At 39.9% G+C, this 16,474-nt stretch overlaps 1 protein-coding gene across 1 annotated transcript in view; it reads left to right on the forward strand.

The window, feature by feature from the left end:
* SMARCC1 (SWI/SNF related, matrix associated, actin dependent regulator of chromatin subfamily c member 1) overlaps window positions 1–16,474 on the forward strand; it is a 178,117-nt gene that overhangs the window by 54,043 nt on the left and 107,600 nt on the right. Inside the window, exons 7-9 of the mRNA XM_034997255.1 lie at window positions 5,425–5,494; window positions 11,730–11,805; window positions 14,530–14,655. Coding sequence (XP_034853146.1) covers window positions 5,425–5,494; window positions 11,730–11,805; window positions 14,530–14,655 — 272 coding nt within the window. The remainder of the gene's footprint in view (window positions 1–5,424; window positions 5,495–11,729; window positions 11,806–14,529; window positions 14,656–16,474) is intronic.

Genomic DNA, 16,474 nt, shown 5'->3' on the forward strand with positions numbered 1-16,474 from the left:
ATTGAGCTGATAATATGATTTTTGTCCTTCATTTTGTTAATGTGGTATATCACTTTGATTGATTTGCTGGTGTTGAACCATCCTTGCATCCCTGGAATAAATCCCAGTTGATCATGATGTATGATCTTTTTAATGTATTGTTGAATTTGGATAATATTTGCTTGAGGATTTTTGCATCTGTGTTGACCAGGGATATTGGCCTTGGCCTGTAATTTTTTTTTTCTTGGCACCCTTTTCTGGTTTTAGTATCTGGATAATGTTGGCCTTGTAAAATAAGTTTGGCAGTATTCCTTCCTCTTATTTTTTGGAAGAGTTTGAAAAGGATTGGTATTAAATCTTCTTGGAATGTTTGATATAATTCACTAGTGAAGCCATCTGGTCTGGGACTTCTGTTTGTAGGGGGTTTTTAAGTTATTGATTCAGTCTCCTTACTAGTAATCAGTCTTTTCAGATTCTCTATTCATGATTCAGTCTTAGAAGGTTGTATATTTCTAGGAATTTATCTGTTTTTTCTAGGTTGTACAGTTTGTTGGTGTTTAACTGTTCATAGTAGTTTCTTACAATCCTTTTTATTTCTGTGGTATCAGTTGTAACATCTCTTTCATTTCTGATTTTATTGATTGGAGCCCTTTCTCTTTTTTCTTTGATGAGTCAATTTTGTTTATTTTTTACGTTTTTTAAAGATTTTATTTATTTAGAGAGAGAGTGAGAGTACAAGCAGGGGGAACAGCGAGGGAGAGGGAGAAGCAGCCTCCCGGCTGAGCAGGGAGTCCCAACGTGGGGCTTGATCCCAGGATCCTGAGATTATGGCCTGAGCTGAAGGCAGACACTCAACCCATGGAGCCACCCAGGAGCCCCAATTTTGTTTATTTTTTTCAAATAACCAGCTCTTGGCTCTATTGATCTTTTACATTGTCTTTTTAGTCTCTGTTTCATTTATTCCTGCTCTGATTTTTGGTATTTCCTTCCTTCTATTAACTTTGGGCTTCATTTGTTCTTCTTTTTCTAGTTCCTTGAGGTGTAAAATTAGGCTGTTTGAGATTTTTCTTGTTTCTTAAAGTAGGCATTTATCACTATGACCTTCCCTCTTAGAATTGCTTTTGCTGCATCCCCCAAATTTTGGTATGTTGATTCTTTTTTGTTTTGGATTTTTAAAATTTCTCTTTTGATTTTTGTTGTTGTTGTTGACCCTTTGGTTTTTCATTTAAAATGATTATTTTGGGGCACCTGGGTGGCTCTGTTGTTTAAGTGTCCAACTCTCTTATTTATTTATTTATTTGACAGAGCCACAGTGAGAGAGGGAACACAAATATGGGGAGTGGGAGAGGGAGAAGCAGGCTTCCCGTTAAGCAGGGAGCCTGATGCGGGGCTCAATCCCAGGACCCTAGGATCATGACCCAAACCGAAGGCAGATGCTCAACCAACTGAGCCACCCAGGTGCCCCCGGCATGGAGCCCACTTAAAAAAAAAAAAAAAAAAAGATTACTTTGTATTTGTCAGATAATTTATAGATCTTTTCTTTCTTCTAGGGTCAGTTTTTGAGATTAATTATTTTCCGTTGATTAGACCATTTCCCTTTCTCTTTGTGTGTCTTGTTATTTTCTGCTGTGTTTTATGCCTTTGAAAGAACAGCTGCTTCTCCTGGTCTTTATGGTCTGACTTTGTACAGGGGAAGACCTTCACCAGTCAGCTCAGTTTGAGATTCGAGGCATCTCTCAAAGGTTTTCAGAGGATGCATCTTCTCTGCACTTGTGTGTGTAAAGAGTATGCTGGTTTCTCTTTCAGGAGCTTGTAATATCTTGCTTTCTCTGTGTCTCTCTGCTTTACCACAAGTTCTCTGTTGTTGCAACAAGCCACTGAGCTCTCTCTTGATCTTTGTGGTGCCCAGGTTTCCAAAGAATGCTGGTTCCCCATCAGCACTGAGTCATTTGAGACAGAAACCTGTCCCTTGGGCAGCCCTCAGAAAAGTCAGAACGTAGGGTGTACATTCCACTCTTCTTTCTTCCTACCAGGGGAGAAGTTGGGATCTTGGTGCTTTTTCCTGATCACACCCAGTTGACCAGCCTCTGTCTGTGGCATTACTGGTTCTCTGGTACTACAGTAAGTTGCTTAGATTTCATTTGCTCTCATTGACCACCACACATCCAAAATATGTCCATTCTGTCAGTGCTCTAAGTCCAGTGAGGCAAACAGCCCCCCTAATAATTTGGAATATTGGATGCACATTCACTCTTTTCAGCCCAAGGGAGAAGCTGCAAGCTGAGCTCTCCCTCCTGATCCTGCTGAACTCTGCTGGCTTGGGAGAATTTCTATTGCGGTGGATACGAAATGGCTTTTCTTACTGTTACAATGCAGCTGTTCTTGACTTTGAGCTTGCCTGAAGTACTGCAACTCCTTAATTGGGTTCTAGAGTTCTCATGGAGACTTTTTAGGTGGTATATTAGTGTTAAGTCAGTGTCTCCGTGGTGAAACAAGGTCTGGGGCCTCCTGTAATGTTACTTTGTTACTTCCTGTACATGATGGCCAAATAACATTACATTGTATGGATATACTACCTTTTGTTTAGCCAATTGTAAATTTATGAACACTTACTTATAAATAATGCCATTATGATTATTTGTGTACAGGTTATCGGGTGGATGTATGGTTCCAGTTCTCTTGTGTTTATACCTAGAAATTGAATTGCTGAGCCATATTGGCAACTCTGTAGTAAACATTTTCTTATACCACCACGATGTTTCCCAGGGTAGCTATACCATTTTACAGTCCCATCAGCATTGTGTGGAGATACTAATTTCTCTACATTTTCATCAACACTTTTTATTTGCTCTGTTTTTATATTAGCCATTCTAGTGGGTGTCAGGCAGTATCTCTTTGTGGTTTTTTTTTTTTTTTTTCTTTGTGGTTTTGATTTGCATTTCCCTAATTGTTAATGATCCCATGATCCCCAAGTGTCTTTTCATGTGCTTTTGGGCCATTTGTGTATCTTCTTTGGAGAAATGTTTCATTTGCTCCTTTGCTTGTGTTTTTTTTAAGATTTGTTTATTTGTGGTGGGGGGGGGCGCAAAGGGAAAAGGAGAGAGAGAATCTCCAGCAGACTCCCTTTGAGCGCGGAACCTGAAGTGGGGCTCGATCCCATGACCGTGAGATAATCACATGAGCCAAAGCCCAAGAGTCAGACGCTCAACTAATGAGCTACCCAGGTGCCCTCCTTTGCTTGTATTTTAGTTAGACTATGTCCTTATTGTTGAGTTGTGAGAGTTATGTATATATTCTCAGTTTGGACTAATTTTTACTCATAAAACTGTGGCTTTTTTATTGGTTCTGTGTAGCATATGATTATCTCTGGGAAGAATGTGGATTTATATCTCTAACCATTAGTTATTTCTGCTACTGGGAAAATTTCCAAAGGCAATCATTGCCACAGTCTCTTTCTATCAAAATCAGCTGTAAAAAGAATGAGTGTTCTTTTTTCTTTACCTCCTAAAGCTGCACAGCCTTTGAAGATAGATTTAGTATCCTAAAGGGCAGTTCTTACTAGTTAAGAGGCAGTATATTTTGTTTGTTGCTACATAGTGAGTTATAAAAGACCAACTGGCCTCCTCTTCACTTTTTTCTTGGCCATTTTGGGATATCAGGTTAAGGACCCGGGCTTGATTTTTTCCTATTCACTTTCTCTCAAGATAGTAAGGTGAACAGTTGGATGCTTGAAAAAGAACACAGGCTTGGGGCACCTGGCTGGTAGAGCATGCGACTCTTGAGCTCTGGGTGGTGAGTTCGAGCCTCATGTTGGGTGTGGAGCCTACTTCAAATAAAAATTAAAAAACAAAACAAAACATAGGCATGTGGGCTTTCATGCCTTTAGTCAGTGAAGCTGGGATGATTTCTTGTTGAAATTGGCAATGAAAAGCCACGTTTACTTAGCTGGTTTCACTTAAGTTTTTCTGTTTTGCTATTTCTTGGGTTTCAAGGGGCTTTATTAATTTCCTCTGAGCACTAGAGACAAGTTTGCTAAGCTAAATTTATTTATTTATTTATTTATTTGACAATAAACTACTGTTTATTTATTTTTTTTATTTAAAGATTTTATTTATTTATTTGAGAGAGAGAGAATGAGAGAGAGTGAGTACATGAGAGGGGGGAGGGTCAGAGGGAGAAGCAGACTCCCCGCCGAGCAGGGAGCCCGATGCGGGACTCAATCCCGGGACTCCAGGATCATGACCTGAGCTGAAGGCAGTCGCTTAATCAACTGAGCCACCCAGGCGCCCTGTTTATTTTTTTTAAGATTTTATTTATTTATTTGACAGAGACACAGCGAGAGAGGGAACACAAGCAAGGGGAGTGGGAGGGGGAGAAGCAGGCTTCCTGCCGAGCAGGGAGCCCCATGCGGGGCTCGATCCCAGGACCCCAGGATCATGACCTGAGCTGAAGGCAGACGCTTAACCATCTGAGCCACCCAGGTGCCCCGTGCTAAGCTAAATTTAGACTACCAAAGAAACACCCCATAACAAGTACTAAAATGTAGATATAATACAACTATGATTCAAATCAATAAGGGTCATCCTGTAAATTTGTATAAATTTACACCTATATTTGGTAAGGAAATTCAAAATAAAAATATCTAATATGATCATATGCTTAAACTGTTGTTGGGAAGGCTAAATTAACAGGTAGGATGCCATTAAAAAATAATAAAAATAGTATTATTGGTAAAAACTTGATGTAGCAGTCTGTGAAGTGCTACAGGATACCAGAGAAAGTGAATCTAGAGGAGGAAGAGTATATGGTGAAACTTTCATCAAGGACATGAAGCAGGACTTACGCCTTAAAAAATGTATAGTAATTGCAAAGCCTCACAGAAAGAGGGAGGAGAGGTTTTACTTGGAAATGTGGTAGTAAAGAATATAGTGATCATGATTTGGGTGGAATTGGAGACAAACAGGCAGGTGGGTGGGAGGGGAGTATTTTACTGCAGTGGACAATTGGATTTGCCAAGAGTAATGGATAATAGGCCTATGCTATAGGAGTTCTGAATACATGGCTGAAAAACTTTCTCTTAATATAACAGATACAATGTTCATTTATGAGAAAAAATTTTGGGGGGGTGCTTATGAGCAAACCAAAAATTCTTTTTTTTTTTTTTTTAAGATTTTATTTATTTATTTGATAGAGTGAGAGAGCACAAGCCAGGGGGAACAGTAGAGGGAGAGGGAGAAGCAGGCTCCCCACCAAGCAGGGAGCTCGATGCGGGGCTCGATCCCAGGACCCTGGGATCATGACCTGAGCCGAAGGCAGACGCTTAACCATCTGAGCCACCCAGGCACCCAGAGCAAACCAAAAATTCTAAGTAGAAATTAAGTCTAAATAGCAGTTTATTCATTTATTTTGTTACCTTGACTAAAGTATTTTCTTTTTCTCTTTCAGAAGAGTGGTTGAGACCGGTGATGAGAAAAGATAAGCAGGTGTTAGTGCATTGGGGGTTTTACCCAGACAGGTAATGTCCTGAGATCTGGTATAAAGATTTTTTTTCAGTGCAAGCTGGAGTTATTTATGTGTAGTTTCATTTTCGGAAGAGTGACAACTTTGTTTGCTTCAGTGCTTGATCTCACTTTTTGAGTCTTACTGAAGTTAAGGAATTCAATTCAAAGCTCCAATTTGCTGCATTTGCCAAAACACCCCTTCAATATGGTATTAGACTGCTAATATAGATTTGTTTCCTTCAAGAAATGAATTTTTCTCCCTAGTATTTTATGACTATTTAGTTTTATTTGTTTCTTCAAAAAATCTTCATGCCATACTATTAAGAATGAATTATTTTATTTCTAAATAGAGTTTTTCTTCTTGGCAGAAGAAGAAATTGTCGTTATTACTTTGAGATAATCATAACTCATACTGTGTTTCATTCTCTAAGTATAGATAAAGAATATTATAAATATGAACTAGATGTTAGTGAAAATGGTGGTCCTTTTTAAATTTATACTGTGCCTACATAGGACACTGACAAATAAGGATAACCTTCCATGAACTTCATCTTCTTAAACCTACAGTGGAGCTGTGGGGAAGATTCTGACCATTGTGGGTTTTTCATGTCAGACCAGTCCTCTTTCATCTATACCCCTATCTACTTTTTTTTTTTTTTTTAAGATTTTATTTATTTATTTGACAGAGAGAGAAATAGCGAGAGCAGGAACACAAGCAGGGGGAGTGGGAGAGGGAGAAGCAGGCTTCCTGCCGAGCAGGGAGCCCGATGTGGGACTCGATCCCAGGACCCTGGGATCATGACCTGAGCCGAAGGCAGATGCTTAACGACTGAGCCACCCAGGCGCCCACCCCTATCTACTTTTATTAACATTCTCATATTATTGGAAGCAAATACCACACATAACATTTTTTTTTTAAAGATATTATTTATTTATTCATAAGAGACAGAGAGGCAGAGGGAGAAGCAGGCTCCCCGCCGAGCAGGGACCCCGATGCGGGACTCGATCCCAGGACCCTGGGATCATGACCTGAGCCGAAGGCAGACGCTTAACCATCTGAGCCACCCAGGCACCCCCCCACACATAACATTTTAATGATAAATATTTCAATATGTATTTCTAAAAAATGCCTCATTTGTTAAAAAAAAAAAAGGGTAATATTGTCAAATCTAAAAAACAAAATGCCTTTATGTAATCTATTCAGTGTTGTCATATGTGATACATATGATTAATTTATAGATTGCTATTTGTTAGAAGTAGAATTCAGCCACATTTTGTGATTAATTGATATATTTCTTAACACATTTTTCAGTGTCTAGGTTCTCTCTCTGTCTTCCCTACCCACTTGACCACATGCATTGTATTATTTAAGAAACCAGGGTGTTTTTAAAACATTATTATTTAGGGCACCTGGGTGGCTCAGTTGGTTAAGCGACTGCCTTCGGGTCAGGTCATGATCCTGGAGTCCCGGGATCGAGTCCCGCATCGGGCTCCCTGCTCAGCAGGGGGTCTGCTTCTCTCTCTGACACTCCTCTCTCTCATGCTCTCTCTCTGTCTCTTTCAATAAAATAAAATAAAAATAACAATAAAATCTTTTAAAAAAATAATAAAACATTATTATTTAAATGATAACATTCATGTCTTTTTGTTTTATAGGACACCCTATAGAGTTTACCACAATGTGGGTGTTGTTGTTGTTGTTTTTTTTTAATGCCATCACTGTGGTGTATTTGAACATGTTTCTCCATTCTCTGTATTTTCTTTAAATTGGCAGTTGGATCTAGAGTTAATCAGAGTGTATTTCAGTTTATGGAGGGAATAGGACTATTGCATAGATGTGTGTTCTTCATCATCTAATGATGACCCATAATGTCTGGCTGTGTGCTCCTTTTTTTTTTTAAGATTTTACTTATTTGAGAGTGAGCAAGAGAGAGAGAGCACAAGCAGGGGGAGAAGCAGACTCCCTGCTGAGCAAGGAGCCAAATACAGGGCTCAGTCCCAGGACTCCAGGATCATGACCTGAGCCAAAGGCAGATGCTTAACTGATTGAGCCCCCTAGGTGCCCCCGTGTGCTCTTTTTAAAAAAAAAAATTCTTTTATTTATTTATTTTTAAAGATTTATTTATTTATTTGAGAAAAAGAGTGAGAGAGAGAGAGCATGAGCAGAGGGAGAGGGAGAAGCAGGCTCCCCGCTGAGCAGGAAGCCTGATGCAGGACTTGATCCCAGGATCCTGGGATCATGACCTGAGCCGAAGACAAACACTTAACCGACTGAGCTACCCAGGCACCCCAGGATTTGTATTTTTTTAAAGATTTATTTATTTATTTGAGTGAGTGAGAGAGAGAAAAAGAGTGGGGGGAGGGACAAATGAGGAAAATCTCAAGCAGACTCCACACTGAGTATGGAGCCTGATGCAGGGCTCGATCCCATGACCTGAGCTGAAACCAAGAGTGATGCTTAACCAACTATGCCACTCAGGCACTCCTGTAAAGATTTTTTTTTTCACTTTTAAAAATTTGAATTCAATTAATAAACATATACTGTATTTGTTTCTGAGGTAGAGGTCATTGGTTCATCAGTCTTATACAATACACTGTGCTCATTACATACGTGTCCTCATCAATGTCTATCACCTAGTTACCCCATCCTCCCACTTCCCTCCCCTCCAGTAACCCTCAGTTTATTTCCTGTGATTTAAGAGTCTTATGGTTTGGGGCGCCTGGGTGGCTCAGTTGGTTGGGCTACTGCCTTCAGCTCGGGTCATGATCCTGGAGTCCCGGGATCGAGTCCCGCATCGGGCTCCCTGCTCGGCAGGGAGTCTGCTTCTCCCTCTGACCCTCCCCCTCTCATGTGCTCTCTCTCATTCTCAAATAAATAAATAAAATCTTAAAAAAAAAAAAAAAGAGTCTTATGGTTTGTATCCCTCTCTAATTTCATCTTGTTTTATTTTTTTCCTCTCTTTCCCTATGATCCTCTGTTTTGTTTCTTAAATTCCACATGTAAGTGAGATCATACAATAATTGTCTTTCTCTGATTATTTCACTTAGCATAATACCAAGATATTTTTTAAGGAAGGAAATATGTCTTTAGATATGTTCAGAATTTTAAGAGTATATGCACGGTTTTCATATGGGTTGAGTTAATTAGAACCAGATTGAATCAGCTTGCTGAACCATAATTGATGACTTTAAATGAACTAGCAGATTTTTAAATAATATTTAAATGAATCCTTCCTATAAAACATCTCTAGTCTTGAGGCTTCAAGTAGTCCTTGGCACTGTTAAGCAAACCTTTCAATATTATGGGAAATCTTAAAGGAAATCAATTTGCCCTTTGAAACATTTAGATGGAAACTCAAATTTATGATGATTAGCTTCATAAGTATACAGTTGAAATAAATTCTATAATACAGTAAAAACATGTTAGCCTGTTAACCTTTTCTTTTTCTTTTTTTTTTTTTTTAAGATTTTATTTATTTATCTGAGAGAGAGAGAGAGAGCACATGAGAGGGGGGAGGGTCAGAGGGAGAAGCAGACTCCCTGCTAAGCAGAGAGCCCGACGCGGGACTCGATCCCGGGACTCCAGGATCATGACCCGAGCCGAAGGCAGTCGCTTAACCAACTGAGCCACCCAGGCGCCCGTTAACCTTTTCTTTATGTTTCAGATAAGATATAGTGGCTGGTTTGAGTCTTATCTTCTCAAGGCCTTGTTCACTTTCTTTATTAACTATATAACAGTCCCCCCACCCCCCTCATCTGTGAGGGCTTCATTTTAAAGACTCCCAGTGTATGCCTGAAACCATGGATAGTACTGAACCCTATATATACTATATTTTTTCCCTGTATATTCATACCTGTGATAAAAGGTGATTTATAAATTAGGCACAGTAAGAGATGAACAGCAATAACTAATAATAAAATAGAACAGTTGGAATGGTATAGTGTAAGAAAAGTTACATGAATGTGGTCTCTCTTTTCTTAAAATACCTTATTGTACTGTACTCACCCTTCTTGTGTTGACGTGGGATAATAAATGCCTGTGTGGTGACGAAGTGAGGTGAGTGGTGCAGGCACTGTGATGTTGCGTTAGGTTTCTTCAGTCAGAAGGAGGACCATCCGCTTTCAACCACGTTTGACTGCGGGTAACTGGAAGTGCAGGATGTAAAACCCGGGGTAAGGAGGGACTGTTGGAGTCTGTGCCCTCACTTCTACCTCTGTGACAGTTTGTATTCAAGACTTCTAGAGAATGTAAGGTTATCAGTTGCTAACTCACCATTGTTATCTTTATCTGTTATAATTAATAACTTGGCAAAGGATCTTTTTTTCTCCAGCTCATGTTTTAAGTGTTCCTAGAAAACTTACCAGAGTGCCATTAATAGACATATGGAGCTGTGCTTGTTCCGTATGCTTTTATTTATTTATTTATTCCCCCCCCTTTTAAATTTATTATTATTTTTTTAAATGTTTTTATTATTATTGTTCCGTATGCTTTTTTTTTTAAAAAGATTTCATTTATTTATTTGAGAGAGAGAGAGAATGAGAGACAGAGAGCATGAGAGGGAGGAGGGTCAGAGGGACAAGCAGACTCCCTGCCGAGCAGGGAGCCCGATGCGGGACTCAATCCTGGGACTCCAGGATCATGACCTGAGCCGAAGGCAGTCGCTTAACCAACTGAGCCACCCAGGCGCCCTGTTCCGTATGCTTTTGAACTGACTTCTGAGTAGTGGCTTCAGGGAGCCGGTGCTGGTTACCATACTTGTATTTAATTTAGATATTCCTTGCTTTTACAGTAATTTATTGGCCAGTATAGTAGCGTTGACAGTTTCAATTTGGTAATTTTATGCTTACCTCAGAGTTGTAGGGGAGCAGGGGGAGTGATTCAAGAGAGAACCCTTGAGCAAACAGGTGTGAAGATATGAGGGGTGAGCCATATGATATCTGGGTAGCGAGAAGCCTCTGTAAAGGGTTTAAAGTGGCCACTGCCTGGCATTTTTAAAGAACACCATGAAAGCCCAGGTGGCTCAACTGAAATGTGAGTTGAGGGGAGAGTACTAGGAGATGGGGTCAGAGTGGCAGTCAGAGGACCAGGTCATGAGGCCTTGGCAATCCACCGTAAGGATTTTGGCTCTTTGAGTGAGGTGGGAGTTGTTGGAAGGTTTTGAGTAGTGGTAATGTGGACGGACTTGATTTTCTTTTTTTTTTTTTTTTAAGATTTTATTTATTTATTTGACAGAGACACAGCGAGAGAGGGAACACAAGCAGGGGGAGTGGGAGAAGGAGAAGCAGGCTCCCCGCAGAGCAGGGAGCCCGATGCGGGACACGATCCCAGGACCCTGGGATCATGACCTGAGCTGAAGGCAGTCGCTTAACCAGCTGAGCCACCCAAGCGCCCTGGACTTGATTTTCTAAAGGATCACTTTGGTTGCTTGTGAAAAATGGACTCAGGGCTTTGGGCAGAAGTAGAAGGGTGAGAAGTAGATAGATTCTGGGCATATTTTGAAGATGGAATGAACTGTCGAAGTTGTTATTGGTTGGATTGTAGGATGTGATTGAGGGTGAAGTCAGGGATGTCTGCAGGGATTTTGGCCAGAACAACTGGAAAAATGGAGTTGGCATTTACTAAGATGGGGATGATTGGCTAGGGCGTATTTTTGGGATCAGGAAGACATTGCATGCTGAATTTTGAGTGTGTTAGTTTTGAAAGCCTTCTTGAATATGTAAGGGAAAATGTGGATTTGGCAGTTGGATTCATGAGTCCAGCATTCAGAGAAGAGGGCAGATGCGTAGATATTTCAAGCCATAGGTCTGCATGAGATCAAGAGAATGAGTAGACAAGAAGAGGAGTGTTGCAAACCAAACTTGGACCTTCCAATGTTGAAGAGGTTTGGGAGAAGAGGAGAAACTGGCCATGCAGGATGGGGAAAGGCTGTGGCTAGAAGAACTAGCAGATGATAGTGCTGTCTTGGAGACCAAGTGAGGGAAATGCTTTGAGGAGAGAGCGATCTCATTAAAATTCTGTGAATTCTGTGCACTGAGACTTGAACTTTGGACTTAACAGTGTCAGGATCACTATAGACCTCTACAGAAGTGTTTTCTTGTCAGAGTGGCAGAGACAAAAGTGTGTGAAATATTGCTATTACTTGATGCTAAGAGTATTTCTAAAATACAGTTTCACCTTTTTATAAAAGGTCTTTTTAGTGAATGAATTTGGGTTCTAAGCTGTTTTTCCTTTTTTCATTTCCTTTGTAGCTATGATACTTGGGTCCATAGTAATGATGTTGATGCAGAAATTGAAGATCCACCAATTCCAGAAAAGCCATGGAAGGTGAGAGATCATTTTTTTAAAAAATCTATTCTTATATAACTTAATAGTTTTTCTCAGCTCTTTTTCACAACAGTGTTTCAAGGAAGTATAGAATGAGGATCTTCCTTTCTTGTCATCCTGTTAAGCTGTCCATGACCACAAAGAACTCATTATCTAGGTCTTAGCAGAAATGTTTACAGCGGAGTTTGAGGAGACCCCAGAGTCCAGTTACATTGTGCTTTGAGGTGGTTGAGAGAGGAGTGGAGGAGTGCATTTGAACCTTGGTAGTGTCATTTAGGAAGGCTGGAAGCCATGCCTGCATGGCTCTTACGATGAAACAGACTTATTTTATTAGTCATTTCTGTCACAATTGTAAGAGCCCATGTATCAACTCTTTTTTTTTTTTTTTTAAAGATTTTATTTATTTATTTGACAGAGAAAGACACAGCGAGAGAGGGAACACAAACGGGGAGTGGGAGAGGGAGAAGCAGACTCCCTGCCGAGCAGGGAGCCCGATGCAGGACTCGATCCAGGGACTCCAGGATCATGACCTGAGCCGAAGGCAGTCGCTTAACCAACTGAGCCACCCAGGCGCCCCAGAATACCATTGAATATCAGCTATTGATTCAAATGTCCTGTCTCTTGTTTCCTTTAATCTGAAACATTACCCAGTGCTTCCTTGTTGGTGATGCTGATCACCCAGTTACGGTGTGTTCTGTTGGCTCCACTGTATAGTTCCTTTTTTTTTCCACTTGTAATTTATAAGCAATCTGTAAGAGATTCTTGTAGGCCATACAGATATCCTGCTTCTTATCAAAATACTCTCCATTGCCCAGATTTAGCATCTACTTGAAATTCTTGCCTGAACCAGTGTTTTCTTTGATGATTGCACAGGGATAATTTTCCATTCTAGCCCTCCCTCCACATTTACCAGTCGGCTTTCAGAGCCCTTCCTTTCCCCTCATTTACTTTTTTATTCATCTGTTACCAGTATGGGTTTATGGAGTTCTAATGTTTCAGTGGTCAGTAACTTACTACTTAATTATTTTGGTGCTGAAATTATTTCATATTTGTCTACACAGGGAAGGATTGTCTAGTCCCAAATTCCAGTGTACCATCTTTGAAAAATTCTGTTGGATAATAGGAATATGTAGGCTAGGTCTGTGGTTTCAGTATCTATATCTCCATCTATATCTATACAACATTCGGAGAACCCATCATTTTTAAAATTCTTACCCAGAAACATTAACAAAAAAAAGCAAGAGAAGTTACCATATAAAGGGCTTGGAAGAATCCTGAATCTGATTCTCACTTCTCCACTCCCCAACCTTGGCTATCCCTGAAAGGTCTCCACAGAGCACCTGTATACTCGACAGGGCGAGGTGATAGGTCTGATGATAGGTCTGTGTAAATGTCCTCTTTCATCATTCCATAGAATTTTGTTGAACGCATAAACATAGAGACATCCTTCATGCCTAGAGCAGTGACTAGGCCTATTGCTTTGAATGGCCTAATGCTGTTAAAATGTTTTTATCAGTGGTTTTCATCAGAATAAAGAAGACATGATTAGTGAAATAAGCCAAATGGAAAAACATAAATCCTGCATGATACTGCTTTTATATGGAATCTTTAGGAAAAAAAAAAACTCTAGAAATAAGAGAGTAGAGAAATGGTTGCCAGCAAAGAAGGGCAAGGGGGAGTAAAGTTGGTAAAAGGGCACAAACTTGCAGTTGGGATAAGAATTGTCTGACGATCTAATGTGAAACATGGTGACTAAAGTTGATGACACTGTATTGTATAATTGGAATTTGCTAAGAGAACAGAACTTAAATATTCTCACACATAAAAAAGTTAAGTATGTACCGTGATGGATGTGCTAATTAACTAGATGGGGGGATCCTTTCGCAGTGTGTATGCATATCAAATCATCATGATGTATACGTTGAGTATCTTACAATTTTATTTTTCAGTTATACCTAAATAAAGCTGAAATGAAGACAGATGACATGATTATCAAATTAAGGGCCAGTTATTAAAACCTCAGTCTTTGCAAAACCAGTGATGCTTTCTTACTATATGCAGTAACATGGAATAAAAATTAGAAATGGTTAAGTTGCCATTCACAGGTCTTTAATATTCTCATGGTTGGGGTTTTTATTTTTATTTTTAGATTTTGTTTATATATTTGAGAGAGAGAGTGAGAGAGAAAGCACATGCACGCTCGAGAGAGCAAGCGGGGTGGGGGGAAGGGGGAAAGGACAAGCAGACTCTGCACTGAGCTCCGGAGCCTGACGCAGGGTTCGATTCCAGGACCCCGACTGAGAACATGACCTGAGCCAAAACCAAGAGTCTGAAGTTCAGCCAACTGAGCCACCTAGGCACCCTTACAATGTCATGTTTTTAAACTTTTATGCAATTGAGGCTTTGAGTTGAGAATAAGTCTGCTTCTTTAGTGTTGAATATTTTTATTTATTTTTTTTAAGATTTATTATTTATTTATTTGACAGAGAGAGACAGTGAGAGAGGGAACACAAGCAAGGGGAGTGGGAGAGAGGGAGAGGGAGAAGCAGGCTTCCCGCTGAGCAGGGAGCCCGGTGTAGGGCTCGATCCAGGACCCTGGGACCATGACCCGAGCCAAAGGCACACACTCAACGCTGAGCCACCCAGGCGCCCCAATGTTGAATACTTTAAAAACTGTAATGATTTACTATTTATATAGATACACACGCTTGAATGTGGTTTTAGGTTCATGCGAAATGGATTTTGGACACTGATGTTTTCAATGAATGGATGAATGAGGAGGATTATGAGGTGGACGAGAACAGGAAGCCCGTGAGCTTTCGTCAGCGAATTTCAACAAAGAATGAAGAGGTATTTGGTTTGGCACCATTTTTCTCCACTTGGTGTTTCTTCTTTCTGGGCCTCACTGTTGTCAAATCTTCATTAATAAGCTGTGACATACAGTCCAAGGTGCATCGCTCGTCAGGTGTGTGCAAAAGTTAACCAAATGGCCATACGACCATCTCAGGAGCTGGCATTCCCAAAGAAGGGGCATGACGCTCTCAAAGGGTCATGGAGATGTAAAGTGGCATATGCAGTGTGGCAGCGGTGTAGCTGATTTCGTTTCCTAGGTCTGATTTTAATTTTGTGAACCCAATATTATTACAGGATAATGTAATTTAGTTGGTTTTTCAAGGGAGAACTAATTTTGTCTTCATATTCTTTAATAGCTTTGTTACTGTACCCACAGTAGTTAGTACATAGTATCGGCCTCAAAGATCTCAAAGGTAGAGTTCAGCCCTTTTTAAGGTGGGATGATGTGGCATTTATTACTCTTTAATCCTTTAAGAAGCCCAACTACCAAAAGTTTTTACCATGGTTCTTGAGAAGCCACAACCTGTGAGGTAGGTGTGTCACCCGGAGGAAGAGGAGTCTGAGAAGGCTTAGATGTATTGGTGTTGGCTGATGAATGCTTAAGTAAGATTCTCATTCCTCTTCACTGGGGACACATCAGGTTTTTGCTTTTTGCTTTGTATTGTAGTTCTTTGAAAAATTTCTGAGACAGAAATACTTTTAATTGTTCACTTAGAATGTACCATTCTCTCATACCTGTTTTCAGCCCTGAGACTTTCTTACTAAAACTCTTGGGCTCACGATGTGTATTTTTTATTTTTAAGAAAAATATTTTAAAACTGGGTCTTGTTCATATTCTTTCTTTCTTTTTTCTTTTTTTTTTTTTTTAAAGATTTTATTTACTTATTTGACAGACAGACACAGCGAGAGAGGGAACACAAGCAGGGGGAGTGGGAGAGGGAGAAGCAGGCCTCCCGTAGAGCAGAGAGCCCGATGCGGGGCTCGATCCCAGGACCCTGGGATCATGACCTGAGCCGAAGGCAGACGCTTAACACTGAGCCACCTAGGTGCCCCTCATATCCTTTCATTTTTAATTGGTCCTTATTTGCTGTGGAATTTGACTTAAATTTTATTTTTTATTCAGCCTCCCCCCCCACCACACCCCATATGCTTAGATATTTGCTTTCCCTTAATGCGTTTCCAACCAATCTTTTTTGTCATTAGGAATAGTCTAATTTCTACAGCACATTATTAAAGAGGCCTGTCCGTAGCCATCTCTGTTCAGATTTAGATGGCCTATGTATTAATTTATTCACTTATTTTTCGCGTGATTCTATAAAAATGCATTTAATATCTCTTTTTAAAAGTTTAACTTCAGACTTACCATACAGTGTGGACAGTTTAGATTTTCTTTAAAACTTCTTGTGTAGGCCTGTAAGATGACTTAGATTCCAATTTGATGCTACTGAGCTTCTGAAAGGAAACAGAGTTGTAAGGAGTATGAAGATACCAGAGATGATGAATGTTTAATTAACGTTCTAATCTCTGATTTTTTTTGGCACCTCGGGTACAATACTTTGGATTGTCTTAGGTGTTAATTCTTTATTGTCTATTTTATTAAATCCATAATTATCATCTACAGGTTTACTTTCGTATTTTGATGTGTATCCTGCAACTGCTGAACTCATTAGCTCTGATAGTTGGTAGATTCCTTAGGGTTATCTATATATAAGATCATGCCATCTGCAAATAGGGGTATTTGTACTTCTGTTAGATTGACTTTTAAGTCATAAGTTGCAATCTTATTTAACATCTTTTGTGTCATAAAGTTTTCTCC

This window comes from Mirounga leonina, unplaced genomic scaffold (assembly GCF_011800145.1).
Source record: "Mirounga leonina isolate KUSES-001 unplaced genomic scaffold, KU_Mleo_1.0 Mir_94, whole genome shotgun sequence".
In the NCBI taxonomy this organism is placed as follows: domain Eukaryota; kingdom Metazoa; phylum Chordata; class Mammalia; order Carnivora; family Phocidae; genus Mirounga; species Mirounga leonina.